The following is a 22,420-nucleotide window of genomic DNA, read 5'->3' on the forward strand; positions in this document are numbered from 1 at the left end:
TTTGTTTCAATATATCTGGCGTAGAAATCATTTAAAAGTGAAGACATGGCAAACTCTTTTTTGTCATTTTGATTTCCTAAGCTCCAATTTTTTTATGAATGCCTTCGTTTTAAATCAGTGAATGCATTAGTGGTCCTTGGATTGATTTATTCACTCATTTTTTTTTCAAATTTTAACCAAATAAACAAGTTTAACAACAAAATTATCGTTCCTAAACAAATTTGCCTCAAATTTCAACATTTTGATTAATTTGACCTTTTTATTTCATTTTTTTACGAGATAGCCATTGCGTTTCACAATAGTATAAAAGTGAGGGATTATAAAATTAGTCTCCATATTTGCAGAAAGGTTTGCAAACAACCTTTTATAAGACTGTTTTTTTGTGTAGTTTATAACTAGCGGCCGTTTTATAAACTATGCATTTGCAAACTGCAAAACTGTGGCTACATTAATTGTGTTAAACTTTTCGCGCCTCCCTTTGCAATACTCCGCGACTCCCAGTTTGTAAATTGCTGTGTTAAGTAATTAACGTCACCCTTTTTAGACACGGGGACTATTTTTTTTTTGCTTCTCACGGATTATTTTGGTGTTGTTTTTCTTCTATTGGCAACTTTTTTTCCGATTTCTCAAAATTATAGTATTTTGGGCGTACTATACCTGTTTTATATCGTACATAGTACGCAAAAGAAAATTATAGTACAAATACTATAATTATAGTACGGTTGGCAACACTGATAATAGACAAAAACAGTGCTGCCATCTTTTTAAAGTGGAATAATAATATGGAGCCTCCAAAATTATAGTATTTGGGGGAAAATATAGTACGTATGTCATCTATTGAAAATGTATAAGTATTTTGTTTCTAAGAAAAAAACGGAGAATTTATGAAACTCCGAGACCCCTTTATATTTACGTACCTCTTCCGACCAAAAATACTTAGCGAATAATTCAAGCAATTTCATTTTAAAACAAAGTCAAGAGATTTTTTTTCGTTTTTCGAGCAATTTTTTTCCCAACTTCTCTAAATTTTCTTATATTGCGAAATTATAGTACTTTGCACCAATTTATCGAACGAAAATATCGAAATTATAATACTTTTTAGATATTTTTTCCGATATTCAAAATTATAGTATTTTGGGCGTACTTTATAATATATACCTGTTTTAAGGCTCGCACAAACCAACGCGAATATTCGCAGCGAATTAGCTACGCAGCCGCTACCGCTTGCATTTGATGCGAATTTCACGTTTAGTCCAGTCAATCTGTACTTTTAGGTTGCAAAAGGTGGGGTAGAAGCTTTTTTTCCTACTTGTATATATATGATAATGCGTAATGCCGGCGCTCCATTGGCACGCAAGTCAGACGATTTACAGTCTTCGGACTTTTTTTTCGCGTGGAGCACCCCAGGTCTGCGGACTTTTTAATCCGCAGACTAGGCTCGTTGGATTTCAAACATGTTTGATATTTTACTCGCCGAGCCGCTGAAATTCGTACGTTCACCACGCTTTACCGTCACATTATTTATATCTATGCCGACGGACGACAGCGCCATATATTAGTCTATGAGCGCCATCATTATTTTACTGTCATTCAAAGTGTTCGGACATCGAAAACAACAATGGTAGATCTACGGTGCATTCTAAAAGTTTCTTGGAAGATTTTATTAGTTGTTTTAAAGACAACCCGTCGTTGTGGAAGACGACAAGAATCGTGATGCCAAGTCCTTGGCGTATGCGGAACTTTTGGAAATATTAATCAAGGTGGACCCGCAGGCAACGGTCAACGATGTCAAAAAGAAAATACAGACATTGAGGTCGGGTTACAGAAAGGAGAGAAATAAAGTAAGGACATCATATCGAAGCGGAGCCGGCACAGACGCAGTATATCTACCCAAACTGTGGTACTATAAAAATTTGGAGTTCTTGAACGACCAAATGGAAGGTACGTGGGAATGCTTTAAAGCTATTTATTATACACGTGCAGATTATGAAATTGTCGTAGCTCTGAAAGTGACATCGCATTAGATTAGCTACTATTAAGCAATTAAAACATACAGCTATGAATCATTTCTAGTCACAATAAAATTACTTATTCTTTGCTGAGGTAGGTAATAAATAATAATAATATATAGGTACGAGGGAATGCTTTAAAGCTATTTATTATACACGTGCAGACTATGACATTGTCGTAGCTCTGAAAGTGACATCGCATTAGATTAGCAACTATTAAGCAATTAAAACATACAGCTATGAATCATTTCTAGTCACAATAAAATTACTTATTCTTTGCTGAGGTAGGTAAGAAATAATAATATATAGGTACGATCATGGCGGTGGAAGCGCGGCTTAAGCGTTGGCTTATTGAGTCGTGGTCGGGTCCCAGGTTCAAATCCTGGGTCTGACAAGTACACATTGAATTTCAATTTGTGTATGAGTCAGAGTATGGACCTAATATGTTGAGCAAGTGGCTGACATCCATTTCTCGTAAAAACAAAATCTGTCAATACAAACCTCCACTCCGTGGAGGTCCATATTATGATCGGACATGGTCGAAAGAAGAAGAAAATAAATGATCATGAAATCAAAAATCGCTCGAGTTAGGTTCCTTCAGAGACAATCAATAAATCGTCAATCATCAATCAAAATTAATGGTACAGTTTGGTTATGAGGAATACAGCGGAAAACACATTTTGAAAATACCTGATATACTGGATTACACCAATTATACCAATATAAATAATCATATCAATATTAACCGTATGAAGGAATGGGTACTTAGGGGAGAGATAATAAAAAACAAGTTTGAGTATTATGTTGTATTTTAACAATTTACATTTTGTTTTACAGAATCGAGCTCAATATCCAGCATGGCGGACGATTTGGAAAACATGTCTCCTGATGAGAGTTACTCCAACTCGTTAAACAACGAAGATTGTATTGAGGTAAAACATTTTAACTAAACTGTTACATTGGTTTAATTTATCTATTGCTTATCATACTTTCTTGCCATGTGACAGCCCCGGTAGTATTAAAATATTTTTCAAAATCTCCTCGCGCTTTCTTAGCATTGGCAGTCGAGTTCCGATTAGTCGTTGCTTCCAAAGGCGCTAAGGTGTCCTGTAACCTCAGTCCGAGCTCTATTAAACCTGTCTCAGGATTTTCCCTATCAAGGTCATGAGAAGGAGTATAAGAATGTGTTGATTTGCGACGAAGAAAGTTGTGCAGCACACAGCAAGCTAATTCAACTGTATTGATATTTTCAATTTTCATGTTTATTGGAGCTTCTAGCAGCTAAAATGCCAAAAACATTTTCTATAATTCGCCTGGCTCTGCATGTCCGATAATTATATATTATTTTACTGTGATTTAATTGCCTTTGTGAATACGGCTTTAAGAAATCGTTACGTAATGCAAAGGCTTCATCGCCAATATAAACAAATGGCAGTGCATCAGAATTAGCAGTAGGTTTTTTTTGTGCAGGTATTTTTAATCTGCCTTCGTCTAAACGTTTGAAAAAAATAGATTTCTCAGTACGCCTCCATCAGAAATACGTCCATTTGTTCCAACATCAACATAAATAAATTCATAATTAGCATTTGCAATCGCCATCAAAACAATGCTGTGGAAATGTTTGTAATTATAAAAGTGGGAGCCGGCGCCTGCAGGTGGCACGATTGCAATGTGTTTACCATCAACTGCGCCCAGGCAATTTGGAAATTGCCATTTACTATTAAATTCTTCTGCAATCGTCTCCATTTCTTCGTGCGTATCAGGGAACTGCAACAAAAAATAATCAATATTTTATTTACAGATAGAATATTCGCCTTCAACATCAACGTTGTCGACTACTCCAAGGTCGAATCTCAATAGAGCACCAGAACCCCATCGTTCAAACGAAAAAAATCGAATGATAGCGCCAACAAAGTGTTAGAATTAATCACCGACAAACTAAGCAAGACTGAAGATGAATTTGATGTTTTTGGCAAAATGATGGCCATGAAACTACGATCGATGTCACAGGGACAAAGATTGCTGGCCGAGAAGCTGATGCATGAAGTTGCCTTTATGGGACAAAGTGACAAAATAATGGCAGCAACTACTGTTCATACTCAACCAGTTTATCATATATTAAGCAAAAATGTACAAAAGCCGGTATAATAAATTAATGTTTTTTGTGTGAATAAATATCTTGTAAAATATTTGTTTTTTTGTTTGTTTTTTATGCCTATAAACCTTAAGGCTTAAGCGATACAACAAATGGTAAGTATTTGAGTTATGTTGGCATACCTATATTATTATGTGGCCTCATTTAGAAATCAAATTCCATGCTTGCTTTTCGAAGAATATGACTAGTATTACAATACATTCAACAGGAATAATTAAGTAGCTTGCTTACAGCCTATATGGAGAGTCCTGGCTAGGTACACAATTCTAACGGTCTATTGAATATTTAGCATGTCAACGATGGCCTTATTTGTGACTATATATATAGGTACCTATCTCAAATGCATCTTGTCTGTCATTCTTATGCTGTTGCCGTCTATGAGTTATATAGGTAAAACAATCCACTAAACGTTCACTTTATAAGACCAACCGACGTCTACTTGTTAATTATATATTTGTAAATTTGCCCAACTTTATTAGATGACATATAATATAATACACACCTTGAAATATTCTCCTTTCAAAACGTCAATAATGACTTGGCAAGTTTCGGGAATTATCTTGCCCAGAGTTTGTCTTCCAATCGCAGTTCTATAATGCAAGTCAGTGAACGTTCCGCCGGCAGTCAAAAATCGCAGGGTTGCACATAATCTATCATGAGGAGAAATAGCTTCCCTCATAATAGTATTTTTTTTTAATAAATGGGGAGACCAAATTATACAGTTCTGTGTATACATCCTCCGACATTCGCAAATAATTGCGGAAATCGCTCGGTTGCAAACGCAATTCTCATATTAAATTTGTGTGGGATAATGTCGTTCGTTTCCTTAACCATTGTTTCACCCAGTATTTGTGTACCCTTTGCTTCGTTATTAGATTATCTGCCACCCAATAACCCAAAAAACACAAAACGTCGGTATCATTTAACGCCATCACGATTTAACTGTCAAATTTACGTATATTATCTATGCTGTCAAAGTCGACGGTTTTACTCGTCAAATTAATAATATACCTCGTTTCGTTGAACGTCTGTTAGCCAGTAGCAGAATGTAGAAAAATCTGAAGACTTATTGTCCTCGGACTTTTGGCTCGCCAATGGAGCGCTGGCATAAGAAAAAAACGAGTTTGCCAATTCGGACGACATCGGCACAACTTTTGGCGGGCAAAAAATTGCAAAATTTTGGGATTTTTTTTTGGTTTTTCGAATATATCTCAAAAACGGTCGGTCGTAGCAAAAATATTGTTATATAAAATTTTAAAGCTTATTAAATTCCCTAAATTTTTTTTTTCATACATTTTTTTCTCTCTCTGACTGTTTATGAGGTATTTGCTTTTAAAAACAGTATATATGTATACGAAAACACGCGTTTTGGTAAAAATCAAATTTTAATTAGAAGAAATACCATTTTAAACCTAAGATCTTACAAATATACAGTTTGGGATTACAAACTAGACTTTATGGTCAATGGGCCCAATGTCCAGATGGTGCGTGGGAGTGGTATGCCGGCGCTCCATTGGCACGCAAGTCAGACGATTTACAGTCTTCGGACTTTTTTTTCGCGTGGAGCACCCCAGGTCTGCGGACTTTTTAATCCGCAGACCAGGCTCGTTGGATTTCAAACATGTTTGATATTTTACTCGCCGAGCCGCTGAAATTCGTACGTTCACCACGCTTTACCGTCACATTATTTATATCTATGCCGACGGACGACAGCGCCATCAACTGTCATTCAAAGTGTTCGGACATCTCACATCGATAACAACAATGGTAGATCTACGAGTGCATTCGAAAAGTTTCTTGGAAGATTTAATTAGTTGTTTTAAAGACAACCCATCGTTGTGGAAGACGACCAGCCCACTATACAAGAATCGTGATGCCAAGTCCTTGGCGTATGCGGAACTTTTGGAGATTTTAATCAAGGTGGAGCCGCAGGCAAGGGTCGACGATGTTAAAAAGAAAATACAGACATTGAGGTCGGGTTACAGAAAGGAGAGAAATAAAGTAAGGACATCATATCGAAGCGGAGCCGGCACAGACGCAGTTTATCTACCCAAACTGTGGTACTATAAAAATTTGGAGTTCTTGAACGACCAAATGGAAGGTACGTAGGAATGCTTTAAAGCTATTTATTATACACGTGCAGATTATGAAATTGTCGTACCTAGCTCTGAAAGTGACATCGCATTAGATTAGCTACTATTAAGCAATTAAAACATACAGCTATGAATCATTTCTAGTCACAATAAAATTTCTTATTCTTTGCCGAGGTAGGTAATAAATAATAATAATATATAGGTACGAGGGAATGCTTTAAAGCTATTTATTATACACGTGCAGACTATGACATTGTCGTATCTCTGAAAGTGACATCGCATTAGATTAGCTACTATTAAGCAATTAAAACATACAGCTATGAATCATTTCTAGTCACAATAAAATTATTTATTCTTTGCTGAGGTAGGTAAGAAATAATAATATATAGGTACGATCATGGCGGTGGAAGCGCGGCTTATTGAGTCGTGGTCGGGTCCCAGGTTCAAATCCTGGGTCTGACAAGTACACATTGAATTTCAATTTGTGTATGAGTCAGAGTATGGACCTAATATGTTGAGCAAGTGGCTGACATCCATTTCTCGTAAAAACAAAATCTGTCAATACAAACCTCCACTCCGTGGAGGTCCATATTATGATCGGACATGGTCGAAAGAAGAAGAAAAGAAATGATCATAAAATCAAAAATCGCTCGAGTTAGGTTCCTTCAGAGACAATCAATAAATCGTCAATCATCAATCAAAATTAATGGTACAGTTTGGTTATGAGGAATACAGCGGAAAACACATTTTGAAAATACCCGATATACTGGATTACACCAATTATACCAATATCAATATTAACCGTATGAAGGAATGGGTACTTAGGGGAGAGATAATAAAAAACAAGTTTGAGTATTATGTTGTATTTTAACAATTTACATTTTGTTTTACAGAATCGAGCTCAATATCCAGCATGGTGGACGATTTGGAAAACATGTCTCCTGATGAGAGTTACTCCAACTCGTTAAACAACGAAGATTGTATTGAGGTAAAACATTTTAACTAAATTGTTACATTGGTTTAATTTATCTATTGCTTATCATACTTTCTTGCCATGTGACAGCCCCGGTAGTATTAAAATATTTTTTTGGTGCAGGTATTTTTAATCTGCCTTCGTCTAAACGTTTGAAAAAATCAGATTTTCTCAGTACGCCTCCATCAGAAATACGTCCATTTGTTCCAACATCAACATAAATAAATTCATAATTAGCATTTGCAATCGCCATCAAAACAATGCTGTGGAAATGTTTGTAATTATAAAAGTGGGAGCCGGCGCCTGCAGGTGGCACGATTGCAATGTGTTTCCCATCAACTGCGCCCAGGCAATTTGGAAATTGCCATTTACTATTAAATTCTTCTGCAATCGTCTCCATTCCTTCGTGCGTATCAGGGAACTGCAACAAAAAATAATCAACATTTTATTTACAGATAGAATATTCGCCTTCAACATCCACGTTGTCGACTACTCCAAGGTCGAATCTCAATAGAGCACCAAAACCCCCATCGTTCAAACGAAAAAAATCGAATGATAGCGCCAACAAAGTGTTAGAATTAATCACCGACAAACTAAGGAAGACTGAAGATGAATTTGATGTTTTTGGCAAAATGATGGCCATGAAACTACGATCGATGTCACAGGGACAAAGATTGCTGGCCGAGAAGCTGATGCATGAAGTTGCCTTTATGGGACAAAGTGACAAAATAATGCCAGCAACTACTGTTCATACTCAACCAGTTTATCGTATATTAAGCAAAAATGTACAAAAGCCGGTATAATAAATTAATGTTTTTTGTATGAATAAATATCTTGTAAAAATATTTGTTTTTTTGTTTGTTTTTATGCCTATAAACCTTAGCTTAAGCAATACAACAAATGGTAAGTATTTGAGCTATGTTAGCAAACCTATATTATTATGTGGCCTCATTTAGAAATCAAATTCCATGCTTGCTTTTCGAAGAATATGACTAGTATTACAATACATTCAACAGGAATAATTAAGCAGCTTGCTTACAGCCTATATGGAGAGTCCTGGCTAGGTACAGCATTCTAATGGTCTATTGAATATTTAGCATGTCAACGATGGCCTTATTTGTGACTATATATATACCTATCTCAAATGCATCTTGTCTGCCATTCTTATGATGTTGCCGTCTATGATTTATATAGGTAAAACAATCCACTAAACGTTCACTTATAAGACCAACCAATGTCTACTTGTTAATGATATATTTGTAAATTTGCCCAACTTTATTAGATGACGTATAATATAATACACACCTTGAAATATTCTCCTTTCAAAACGTCAATGATGACTTGGCAAGTTTCAGGAATTATCTTGCCCAGAGTTTGTCTTCCAATCGCAGTTCTATAATGCAAGTCAGTGAATGTTCCGCCGGCAGCCAAAAATCGCAGGGTTGCACATAATCTATCATGAGGAGAAATAGCTTCCCTCATCATAGTATTTTTTTTTTTAATAAATGGGGAGACCAAATTATACAGTTCTGTGTATACATCCTCCGACATTCGCAAATAATTGCGGAAATCGCTCGGTTGCAAACGCAATTCTCGTATTAAATTTGTGTGGGATAATGTCGTTCGTTTCCTTATCCAATGTTTCACCCAGTATTTGTGTACCCTTTGCTTCGTTATTACATTATCTGCCACCCAATAACCCAAAAAAACATAAAACGTCGGTATCATTTAACGCCATCACGATTTAACTGTCAGATATACGTATATTATCTATGCTGTCAAAGTCGACTGTTTACTCGTCAAATTAATTATATACTCGTTTCGTTGAACGTCTGTTGGCCAGTAGCAGAACGTAGAAAAATCTGAAGACTTATTGTCGTCGGACTTTTGGCTCGCCAATGGAGCGCTGGCAGTAGACCACCAGTACCGCTGGTACCACGACACGAATCAGTACCACTTTTGCTTTAGTTTAGTCTCCATCGCGCGCGCAGTTATGTTTATTATTTACATGTGTATTGTGTTGGGATACAATAATTAAACTTACCGAAGAAGAAGTAGGTGCACTCCATTACCTTACTAGTAATATCTCTATCATAGTCTAATGATACTATCCTCAAAATGGTTATAAATAAATTTGAAAAAACCATGTATTGTGTTTGCAAGAAAATAATGGTCCCACTGCAAAACTATGGATACAGTATTTTTGAATGACAACGCTCACCAAACACTTAATTCTGGCCGAACGAACTGGTGACTGGAACCTTCATTTAAAAAGTATTGAAAAAATGATTTCATTCTTTCGTGCAGGAGGCCATTTTCTTTACGCTAAAAGTGCCTATTTGTATCTTCAGGATATGCAAACAACTGAAAGAGAAATGGACGCTGCTGAGTTTGAGGAGTTCACTAGCAGAGGATATTTTACGATACGTCGCTCTGACAAACACTGGAGTGGAATTTGGTCGGATATGACCATCCAACAAACATTAATGAAAACAATGAAGATTTATGGAGGTCTAACACAGGGCAGAGGCATAACTGAGAGTGTTCTAACCAGATGGACTTTGGGAATGGTCAGTATGCAGAACATAATATGCAATGAAATTGAGTCATTCTGTAATGTTCAGTCCGAATCATCGGAACAGCATGTTGACATGAGAAGTTCCCGAATTGACAGAGACAATGCTGACTCAAGTAAGCTTCTTGAATGGCTATCAATACACTACCCATTTCTCAGAACCGATGAGGTAATGTCGTTGAGTAGTGGGATTGTTGGAGGAACAGCAGTAAACTGCTATAATTCCCAAGAAGAGGGGTAAGAAGGGATTAATAGAATAGTCGGTAACGACTTTCACAATGTTAAATTCAAAAGAAAAGACAAAAGTGTTACTATTGCATCCGTTGGCGGTAGTATGAAAGCAGGAAGCGCTAAAGTTGTTGTAGCTGATCTACTTACCCTATTTGGAAGAATATGTATATGTAAAGAAACGGAGGAAGATTTGCAACATTTCTTAACATATATACATATAGCACCCTACCCTATGTCCCTGTTTTCAGAACAGGGTATGAGACAAGGGACAAAATCGTTATTCTACAAGGCTTTCATCAGCATTGAGACTCACGGCACCAACATTAACAATCAGTTTATTGTGGTTGATGGAGGACATCTCCTACCTACATAAAGTAGTTTGGTCCCGAAATTCATCCTTTGGTGACATTGCGAAAATGTATTCGGATTATTTGACAAAACACTATAAGTCACAAATTGAAGTTGTATTTGACGGATATCCATCCAATGCTCCATCCAGTGGGACAAAGTTTGTAGAAAGATTACGCCGTATAAATTTAAAATCACACCCTGAAATTATGTTTCAAGGAAACACTGTCAATCAGTTGGACCAGAAACTTTTGTTGAGCAACGAAAATAATAAAAAATCGCCTTTCTTACAGGTTGGCATAAAAGTGAACCAGGCAGAAGAGGATGCCGATGTTTTAATTGTAACTACTGGCATTTTAAAAGCAAATGAATTTAAAAGCGTAGTAATAATAGGTGAAGATATTGACCTTCTTGTACTGATGTCGGCAAGAGGACAATTCTTGAACAACTTATTCTTTCGTAATCCTGGAAAGGGAAGTAAACCATATGTGTTGTTCTCGACAAAATCGTTTAAATATGGCGCACGTACAATTCTTTTCACACACGCGTTCAGTGGGTGTGGTACAACATCCTCCGTATTTGGCCATATAAGGATTAAATTGTGTGGTATTTTGGAGAAGAATATTCATTTGAAGGAAGTGGTCACAGTATTCAACAATCCAGACGCCAGCCCTGATGAAATACATACGTGGGAGCTGCATTGCAAGACTTTGAAGACGTACAACCTTTGCCTACTCCACCTCCACCAAAGTGGCAGAAACGGTTAAAAAATTAAGATGTTTGGTGAATATTATTATTCTGTAGGTATTAACATTTGTTTTGCTATCATTACTAAAACTATCAACATCTTTTATTTGTAAGATCTTAAATCTAGATCAGTTTTATTTTCATTAAGTAGAGATAGGTAGTATAGTAGAGGCATACTATAGAGCAAAGCTTTAAACATATTTTAATCGATCAATAACTATCTAAATACAATGGGAAAAATAAAATATATTTTTTTTATTTCAAAGACAAAGCGATGGAAACTAAACTAAAACAAAAGTGGTACTGATTCGTGTCATGGCATCAGCGGTACTGGTGGGGATATTGGAATGTGACCCTTTCTACCACTCCCACTACCTCTCCCCCCGCCCCACGCACCATCTGGAACAATAGGCCCATTGACCATAAATTCTAGTTTGTAACCCCAAACTGTTTATTTGTAAGATCTTAAGTTTAAATGGTATTTCTTCTCATTAAAGTTTGATTTTTCCTAAAACGCGTGTTTTCGAATACATATATACTATTTTCAACAGCAAATTTTTCAGAAACGGTCATAGATATAAAAAAAACATAAAATGTAAAAGCTTAGGAAATTTAATAAGCTTTAAAATTGTATTTAACAATATTTTTTTGCTATGACCGACCGTTTTTGAGATATAAGCGAAAAATCAAAAAAAAAAACCCAAAATTTTGCGGTTTTTTGCCAGCCAAAAGTTGTGCCGAAGTCATCCGAATTGGCAAACTCGTTTTTTCTTACTCATTATCATAATATACAAGTAGGGGGAAAAAATCTTCTACCCCACCTTTTGCTACCTGAATTTGCTCTCGCCTCGCTTTGAGTTGAAAAGTTTGTTTTAAAATATTCGAGTTTTGTGTTCGGCTTTCGCTTCATTTATTGCCGCGAATACCGTGCATCCTGACGAACGTTCTCGCGAGATTGCTGCGAGCCCAGGAGCGGCTCCGGGATAAGTCTGAAATAAGGAGACGCGCTCATCGTGTAAACAATATATGACAGAGCATTCTATAATTTCCGGCTTGCCCGTGTAAATTGCCCCAGTTCTCGCGGAGTCTCCAGAGATCGCCTCCCAGGATACTCGGGATCGAAAGTTAAGTAATCTAACAAACATTAAAATTGCACCATAGAACCATTACCTTAAATCAATCACTATTTAATACATAAAGTTCATAAATTACAGTCTCAATTTATCTCACTAAAATCATTTCATTACAATTAGTATACTAATTATCTCTGTAAAACCACTTAATTGACCTAACTTCAAAAATTAATTAAAAACGAAGCAAGTCCAACTCACTACCGATAGCATACAATACGTTACCTTGATAGAATACCATACCTACCGCCCGCACATAGCTATCACAGTAAGAATATTATTCGTACGCAAACGGTAAATTCTACTCTATTCTATTATAAAATAATTCCATTGCAATCAGTATAGGTACTGTGACACCCTCGTATGGTCCCCATTTGGGGATGTCTTTGTGTATCTGAAGAGGCCCGAATCGGTATCGAAGCCAACAAATAATAATGGCTGATTGCGAAAATAATTAAATATTAATAACAGAGCCGAGCCGGCAATGCCTTAGAGTAGATTATAATATGTTGAATGGCAACAATGCCATAATATAACCGTTGACGATTTGCAACGTCGCTTTTTTTCGCCAACGGCTCTCGTTGGAAAAAATCACAAGATGGCGCTTAGAACGCTACGAGCAGCAAAATCGCGAACGCGTATATTTCGCCCTCCGTAGAATAAAATTATTAAAAATGTAACCATATAGTATAATAAACGTAAATAAACTCGCCGTTTTCCATCACAATTCCGGTGTGTCAATTATCCACCTCCAAATCCCAAACCCAGACGAAAAAAAACCATAACTAAAAAATAAAGTGACAGTTGAGAAATTCTCTTACCAAAATGGAGGGAAGTGATAAGTGGCCCCAGTCAACGTGGGACTACGCTTCTTGATTTTGATCGTCTGGAATCAAGAAGCAGGTAAAATTTCTTTCACCTGGACACACACCCTGAGATCCAAACACCGGAATAGGAAACGGCGAGGAAGAAACATCCAGAGGCTTGCCTCTGGTGGCGCTCAACAAAAAGATAATAATAAGCAGTAGAAAGAGGATGCTGCTAAAGCCAAGCCAGTGAAGAAAAGAGCAGAAACACCCGGATTGCGAAGTCATGGCTCCCGATGTACTCCCGACCAACTGCATCCGCCAGCGAACTTGGCCCACGGACGAGTGTATCGGGCAAGACCCTGGCTCCAACGAGGGTAAACGGCATCAAATGCCCTGCATCATCAGCCGCTTGAGCCCTCTTCGTCAACAGCAGCGTGTCTGTAAGCCTTGCAATCAGCCCTGGCCCAGATGCACCATGATGAAGAGAGCTACAAAGCGGCCTTCTTCAGCTGAACAAAGCAGCCTCCATCAGCGGAAAGCAGCCAAGCAGCATCCTCAGCCATTAGCATCATACGAGGGTGGGTCAATAAGTCCTTAGAAAAGCCGAAAGGTGGCGCGACTAGTACTGTAAGCGGTTTGTTTTCATGCAGCGGCACTACCGATTCAGTATGCTGCGAAGTTTCAATCAGATTGGTCGAGTTGTTGTGTGTTTCTCGTACATTTAAAAAAAAAATTTGCTTGTGGAAAATGGAAAAATGGAAAATGGAGAAAATTGAGTTTAGAGCTGTTATTAAACATTTTAATATAAAAGGGTTAACAGCAAAGGAAATAATAAATGAGTTGGATTTAGTTCACGGCATATCTGCTCCTTCACTTGCAACTATTTATAACTGGTTAAATGAATTTAAACGTGGTCGTACATCAACAAAGGATGAACCACGCTCAGGACGTCTTGTAGAGGTGACTACACCAGAAATGATCAATAAAATCCACGATATGGTGTTAAGTGACCGAAGATTAAAGTTGAGTGAGATAATTGAGGTTACAGGGATCTCAAAAGGTAGCGTCATTTCTATTTTACATGACAAATTGGGCATGAAAAATATTTCTGCAAGATGGGTGCCGCGTTTGCTCACAGTCGACAATAAACGCAATAAGGTGGTGGCCTCTAAAGCCCTGTTGTCGCTCATGCAACGCAATCCGGATGAATTTTTTCGTCGCTTTGTGACTGTAGATGAAACATGGATACACCACTATACTCCCGAGACGAAAGAACAGTCAAAGCAGTGGATTGCGAAGGCAAACCATGTCCAAAGAAGGTGAAAACCGTAAAATCAGCTGGTAAGGTTATGGCTACTGTATTTTGGGATGCACGTGAAATTATTTTCGTTGACTATTTGGAAAAAGGAAAAACAATAACAGGGGATTATTATGCATCTTTATTGGACCAGCTAAAAAACGAAATTGAAGAAAAACGGCCTCATTTAAACAGGAAAAAAATCCTCTTTCATCAGGACAATGCCCGTGTTCACACATGTTTACGATCAATGGCTAAAATTGAAGAATTGAAGTTCGAATTGGTCGACCACCCACCGTATTCACCAGATTTAGCCCCCAGTGACTTTTTCTTTTTCCCAAACTTAAAAAAATGGCTAAGTGGACAACGTTTTTTTTCAAATGAAGAAGTCATCGATCGGACAAATGCTTATTTTGAGGACCTTCCGAAAACTTATTTTTCTGACGGTTTAAAAAAAATTGAGAAACGTCTAACCAAGTGTATTGAGCTCCAAGGAGATTATGTTGAGAAATAAAAAAAAATACAAAAATAAAAACTGTTTTAATGCTTTTTTCTAAGGAATTATTGACCCACCCTCGTAGATTAGTTAGCTTTAAGTGTTTTGTGTTTGGAAGCGATGTATAATAAGTTATTTCAGTGCTCGAAGTGGAAAATTTTACAACCCGGAGCGGTTGTATGAGGCAGAATGGCGTTCCAGTCCATTTCGGGCCCTTATATATTTTTAAAATTATTTTTATAAACTTTAAAGCCATTTAAGTATTAAATTAAGTTTTCTGCATATTATATTAGTATAATATCAGTGTAGTGCGTGTAATTCGATAGCCGCGGCAGGGCAAGCGAGCAAAAAAAAAAAAAAGGGGGGTCGAGTAATGCGCCGGTATGCATTTTCGTGAGGGATCGACTGATTTTCGGACGGTCGCTGTTGGGAGGGCTGGGTACGACGTCCTCTCTCAGCATCCGCCCGTACGGTAGACATGGGGAGCCGCGAACCACTACGCCCACAAAGCGGCGTAGTGCTGCATCCGAAACTCTCCGGTTGCCGATGGTCCGAGGGTGTTGAGAGGGCTGGGCGCGACGCCCTCCTCTCTCAGCAGCTTTACGGTAGGCCTGGAAACAGCGAACCACTATGCTACAGTGCTGCATCCGAGTCTCTCCAGCCGCCGACGTACCGGGAGGGCTTCGATCCTTCAACGTCTAGAGACGCAACCACCCCTTATCAAGCCGCCGCACTGTCCAGTTACACACGCTATCGTAATCAGCCCTTAGTTGGCCCGATCCCCATTCGGGCCTTTCCGGAGAGGTGCGCTTGTGACACCCCCGTATGGTCCCCATTTGGGGATGTCTTTGTGTATCTGAAGAGGCCCGAATCGGTATCGAAGCCAACAAATAATAATGGCTGATTGTGAAAATAATTAAATATTAATAACAGAGCCGAGCCGGCAATGCCTTAGAGTAGATTATAATAATGTTGAATGGCAACAATGCCATAATATAACCGTTGACGATTTGCAACGTCGCTTTTTTTCGCCAACGGCTCTCGTTGGAAAAAATCACAAGATGGCGCTGAGAACGCTACGAGCAGCAAAATCGCGAACGCGTACATTTCGCCCGCCGTAGAATTAAATTATTAAAAATGTAACCATATAGTATAATAAACGTAAATAAACTCGCCGCTTCCATCACAATTCCGGTGCCTTAATTATCCACCTTCATCCCAAATACAGACGATAAAAAAAGAAAACAAAACACAAAGTGACAGTTGAGAAAAATTCACATAGGTACCAAAATGGAGGGAAGTGATAGTACTTTAAATTATTGAGCTCCATCAGCATAATTTTCTAAAACCATAACTCGTTATCAGAAACTTTATACTAAACAGCGCTCGCCTAGCCATCTCAAATAAAAATTCAATTCAAATTAAATTTTAAAATAAATTAATTCAGTACACACCTAGTCCTGTACCACAGGTTATCAGTAGGTAGCTCACAAAATATCCAACACTACATATGTAACTTAAAGCCCCTTCAAACATAGCATCAGTCTTTATTTTATTTATATAATACTAGCTGAAGTACCCGGCTTCGCACGGGGTCGCTTCGTGGTTATATTTATCTTAGATATTTGAAAAATAATAAGAGCTAATTATTTATTTAATATTAAAATATCTGTGTAATACAATATGGCAATATGAAAATAATTATAATAGGAGTAAAGGTCAAACATAAGAACACTAAATTAATATCGAATCCAAAATATGAAAACGTTATTAATGTTATAAATATGTAGTAAAAAAAAAAAACAAAATTGGATGGAACAAACAAACAACAAACTTTGTATGTTATATAATAATAATTTAGAAACCGCACACAACTGACAAAAGTTTCATCGCAATCGAATGAATGGTATAGGAACGCATACGAATAGTATAAGAAGATGATTTTATAATTCAGAAACCTTCGTGGGCATGCGCATGACAACTCACCAAAGTTTCATTGCAATCGGATTAATGGTATAGGAACGCATACGAATAGAAGAAGAAGAAGATGGTTGTACTAATTCAAAAACCTTCGCGGGCTTGCGCACAACAACTGGTCAAAATTTCATCACAATCGGATGAATGGCATAAGAACGCATACAAATAGAAAAAGAAAAAGATGATTGTAGTAATTCAGAAACCTTTGCGGGCAAGGGCACAACAACTCACCAAAGTTTCATTGCAATCGGATGAATGGTATAGGAACGCATACGAATAGAAGAAGAAGAAGATAGTTGTACTAATTCAGAACTCTTTGCGGGCGTGCTCACAACAACTGGTCAAAATTTCATCGCAATCGGATAAATGGTATAAGAACGCATACAAATAGAAGAAGATAGAATAGAAGAAAAAGAAAATAGTTGTAACAATTCAGAGACCTTTGCGGCGTGAGCACAACAGTTGATCAAAATTTCATTGCAATCGGATGAATGGTATAGGAACGCATACGAATAGAAGATAGAATAGAAGAAGAAGATGGTTGTACCAATTCAGAAACCTTCGTGGGTGTTGGCACAATTACTGACGAAAAATTTGTTGCAATAGGATGAATGGAATAGAAACGCATACGAATAGAAGAATATAGAATAGAAGAAGAAGAAGATAGTTGTACTAATTCAAAAACCATTGCGGGTGTTACCACAACAACTGACGAAGGTTTCATCGCAATCGGATAAATGATATAGGGACCATACGAATAAAAGAAGATAGAATGAAGAAGAAGAAGAAGAAGAAGATGGTTGTACTAATTCAGAAACCTTCGCGGGTGTAGGCACAATTACTAACGAAAATTTTATTGCAATCGGATGAATAGAATAGGAACGCATACGAATAGAAGAATATAGAATAGAAGAAGAAGAAGATGGTTGTACTAATTAAAAAACCATTGCGGGTGTTACCACAATAACTGATGAAGGTTTCATTGCAATCGGATGAATGGTATAGGGACCATACGAATAAAAGAAGATAGAATGAAGAAGAAGAAGAAGATAGTTGTACTAATTCAGAAACCTTTGCGGGTGTTGGCACAATTACTGACGAAAATTTTGTTGCAATCGGATGAATGGAATAGGAACGCATACGAATAGAAGAATATAGAATAGAAGAAGAAGAAGAAGAAGATGGTTGTACTAATTCAAAAACCATTGCGGGTGTTACCACAACAACTGATGAAGGTTTCATCGCAATCGGATAAATGGTATAGGGACCATACGAATAAAAGAAGATAGAATGAAGAAGAAGGAGAAGATGATGATTTTTCTAGATTAGAAACCTTCATAGGTGTGCATACAACCACTTGCCAAAATTTCATTGCAATCGGATGAATGGTATAGGAACCATACGAATAAAAGAAGATAGAATGAAGAAGAAGAAGAAAATTATAATTTTTCTAATTCAGAAACCTTTATGGGTGTGCATACAACCACTTACCAAAATTTCATTGCAATCGGATGAATGGTATAGGAACCATACGAATAAAAGAAAATATAATAAAGAAGAAGAAGAAGATGATGATTTTTCTAATTCAGAAACCTTTATGGGTATGCATACAACCACTTACCAAAATTTCATTGCAATCGGATGAATGGTATAGGAACGCATACGGGACAGACACACAGACATACAGACAGACAGACATACATTTTTATATATTAGTATAGCCTATACTCTTCTCGCAAGTGCAAGCAATAAGTTTACAAAGTTTTATCGCAATCGGATGAACGGTATGGCTGCGCATTAAATACGAACAAACAAACACACAAATATTAATTTTTATATATTAGAAGATATAACCATATACTTATTAATTTAATTCTAGAAATCACGATCCGACCGCCCGATAAATAATTATTCCATACATACCTACCTACAAAAATAATCGTCAAGTTAACAACCTCGCAGCCTTCAAAAAAATAATCTATTCACAAAAGTCTTCGCTCCAAACACAAAGTTACAAATTCTCAGAACTGCAGCCCTTAAATCAACCTTTTTTTTTACCTACCTAATAACAATATCCTGAAACAAATTGGTTTTATATTCTTCATTTCAAAACATATCTGTTTGGTGGTAATTAATGTATGTGACGATTATTGCTATTGTGATGTTCTGAGGGAATTGAGTTAGCAATACTAGTAACTTGTAGTAATTAATAGTACCTACCAACGTATGCTATAATAACGTTTAGTAACGTCTGTCTACCTACCCTAAATCGCAGCGTTGCCAAACTGATTTGATCCAATTGCTTATTTTGAAATAAATTTGTTAAAGCAGGTAACGTCTTTGTTCTAAAATGGGTAAAAAATCGCCTGCCAAATCTGCCGAGGGCTCAACGATTAATTCCACTTGTCAAAAGACGCCTACGTCTCTGACGACAGTGACTGTGACAGCCGTTACGTTTTTGGTGACCATCATCACAGAAGTCACGAAGGTTTCCGCAGAACTGGAAGCCCTCAAAAATGTCAGTCGGTCAGCAAAGGAGTCGATATCGAATAGTCTGGGCGTAATCAGGTTCGCGTGTCAGGCTGCAGAGCTGGAAAAACGCGAGCTTGAGAGCGCCCTCATCAAATCTAAGGCGCGTGCTGAGGCGACCAGAGATCTGCTCAATCAAGAAAAGCGTCATACAACGCAGCTCTCAACTGATCGCCGACCTGTCACAAGAATCTTTAGCGAAGCACCTGCACACATGGAGAGTGAACTGTCACCGCAAATCCTTACCCCTAAAAATTCGCGTAGTGCTAGCAACATTTCGCTGCGGCCAGCACAGCCGCATTCAGCCAGTTCCGCAAGATCCGAAACTGTCATTCCCAATAAACCCGTACCGGCAAAGCGTTCCTTTGCGGAAGTTTCCGGGGCTACACGATCTTCTGGGAAGCCTGAGATTACACCTGTCTTGGAGTTCCCGGCTTCGACTGCAGCTGCATCGGGGAAAGTCCGTTCACGTCATGCTGTGATTTTAACAAGCAAAGACAATAATAAGACGAGCGAGGAGGTTGAAAAATGTATCAGAGAAACGGTGGACGTCTCCGGTCTAGGGATCGCTGTCGTGTCATTGGCGAGGGCGACTCACAACAAGTGCATCGTCAAAGTCATGACAGAGGACGACTCCCGGAGACTGGTGGACGCTGTCAGCGGCTCGGAGGTTCTCACCGCATCGGTCAGCTCAATGAAAAGGCCGAGGGTTGTCCTAAAGGGTATTGAGGAAAATTTTGATGGGGCACATTTGATAACTGCACTACGTTATCAAAATACCTTCATCAGAACGTCACCGATCGATTCCTTCAGGGTTGTGTTCAAAACAAAAGGTCGCATCCAGGGCAAATCCAATTACATTCTGGAGGTGGAGTCCTCCTTGTATCATCAGATGGTGGAAGTTGGTGGCCTGAACGTTGGTTTCCAGCGGGTTCGAGTGCAGCCATGCTCTAGTGTTGTGCATTGCACGAAATGCCTGGGGTATGGGCATACTGGTCATACTTGCAAGGAAGCCTTTGCGTGTCGGGGATGTGGGGGGGACCACAAAATTGCGGAGTGTCCCAAAAAGGGAAAGTAGACATGCGTCAACTGCGTCCGGAAAAATAGGCGGCTCCATCTGACGGCTCCGACGGGTCACAGCCCTCTATCGCGCGCATGCATATTGCACCGCCAACAAGAAGCCAAGTCTACTTCCGCAACTGACTTCGGAAATCAATAATGGCTATACACCTAAAAGTTGCACAAGCGAATCTTGCACGGTGCGAGGTCACCACAGTCTCTTTCATCAGGTATATGGAATCTAATAACGTGGACCTGGCTTTAATCCAGGAACCGTACACTGGGAACACGGGTCAAATCCGTTCGTCGTTTTTTTCAGGTATCATTTTTCAGAAGCCGAGCAGTCTGTATCCAGTGAAGGCAGCTATTCTTGTACGTCGAACGTCATCTCTAACCCACTGCATTTTACTTTCCGAGTTTAGCTCATATAGTTGCGCTGTTGTAGAACTCGACTACTTAGGAGAAACGCTACTGGTCGGATCACTGTACTGCGCGCCTTCGGTGCACATCGATGAATCGCTGACCGGCATGAGCAGGCTAATGAACACTTCAAAGGGTCACAGGCTGTTACTCGGAGGCGACGTAAACACAAAGAGCATCTGGTGGGGCAGTCGACGTACTGATAGCAGATGTACAGCCGTGTCAGATTTTTTTAGCACAGCACGACCTAAACGTATTAAATGAGGGTTCTGTCCCAACGTTTGAAACGATCAGAGGAACTCATAAGCTGGAAAGCTATATTGATATTACTCTGCTCACCAGAGTTGAAAATTGAAGAGTATGTCGTGATGCAGCGTTGGGATCCGACCACAATGCGATTGCTTTTCATTACAGGCCGCAGATAGCTACGCTGCAAACAAAACTTCAAATGTCAATCAACAGCGACCAGGTTTGTTTAAGACGTCCAAGGCTAACTGGATAGATTTTGGGCTTGCACTTATTTCCCAGATTCAGGATCGCGGTATCACTGTAGATAGTTTGGATAGCGTCACAGACGCACATGAGCTCGAAAACATTGTCAAAGAATAGTCATTGGCGAACGAGTCAGCATGCGAGAGCACGATGGTGCGCTCTTCGGGCGAAGGATTTCAAAGAAAAAGTAATCCATGGTGGAGTCCGAAACTGGATACACTGAAGACGGCTTTTAGAGTAGCAAGGACAAAATTTCGAAATTCAGACGTGGTTCGACGGCCGTTCACTCGACAGATTTTTGAAGCCGCAAAGAATAAGTATAAAACTGCGATTGCGGAAGTGAAATTAGAAAGCTGGAAGAGCCATTGCTCGGCTCAGGGAAAAGAGAATTTATGGTCTAGTCTTCATAGATTGCTCAAAAGTAAGGCGTTCAAACCGCCTGAAACTCTGAAAATCAACAGTCGCATGACCTCTTCGGCTCTCGAATCTGCAGAGGCTCTTCTTGCGTATTTTTTTTCAGACGACAGTATTGCAAACGAAACGGAGCAACAGACATTGATCCGAAATGCGGCCTCGATTCCTTCAGAGGAAGATGACGACGAGAACTTCACTCTCGAGAAGGTCGAAAGAACAATGAGGCTGTTCAATCCAGCTAAAGCTCCGGGACACGACAGTTTCACGGCAGATATCTGTCACAATTCATTCTTAACTGTTCCTAGCATAGTTGTCGCTCTTTATAATGCATGTTTACGAATTGGTCATTTTCCAAAAATCTGGAAGGTAGCTAGAGTGGTGGTCATTCCCAAACCGGGAAAGAACGACTACGCTAACGTCTCGTCATATCGGCCCATCAGATTGCTGCCCGTGCTCGGTAAAGTACTCGAAAAATTATTTATTAATCGAGTTTCCTGGAAACTTCAGACTAAACATCTGCTCAGCGAATACCAGTACGGTTTCACCCCTCAAAAGAGTACTGAAGACGCGCTTCATGCAGCAATTGATAGAATCAGGGGGGCTAACCGCGATGGTCAGCTCGTAGTGGCGGTATCTCTTGATATCAAAGGCGCGTTTGACAACGCA

General features: G+C 38.7%; 1 protein-coding gene across 1 annotated transcript; it reads left to right on the forward strand.

The window, feature by feature from the left end:
- Positions 1-5,621: 5,621 nt before the first annotated feature.
- On the forward strand, positions 5,622-11,151 carry LOC147064112 (uncharacterized). Its single transcript, XM_085959144.1, has 5 exons — positions 5,622-5,648; positions 6,010-6,265; positions 7,151-7,245; positions 7,686-7,850; positions 11,005-11,151. The coding sequence occupies exons 1-5, from the start codon at positions 5,622-5,624 to the stop codon at positions 11,149-11,151; spliced, it is 690 nt and encodes a 229-aa protein (XP_085815270.1).
- The last annotated feature ends 11,269 nt before the right edge of the window (positions 11,152-22,420 follow it).

This window comes from Rhyacophila brunnea, unplaced genomic scaffold (genome assembly GCF_057557595.1).
Source record: "Rhyacophila brunnea isolate RB1 unplaced genomic scaffold, BYU_Rbru_1.0 scaffold_8, whole genome shotgun sequence".
NCBI lineage: Eukaryota > Metazoa > Arthropoda > Insecta > Trichoptera > Rhyacophilidae > Rhyacophila > Rhyacophila brunnea.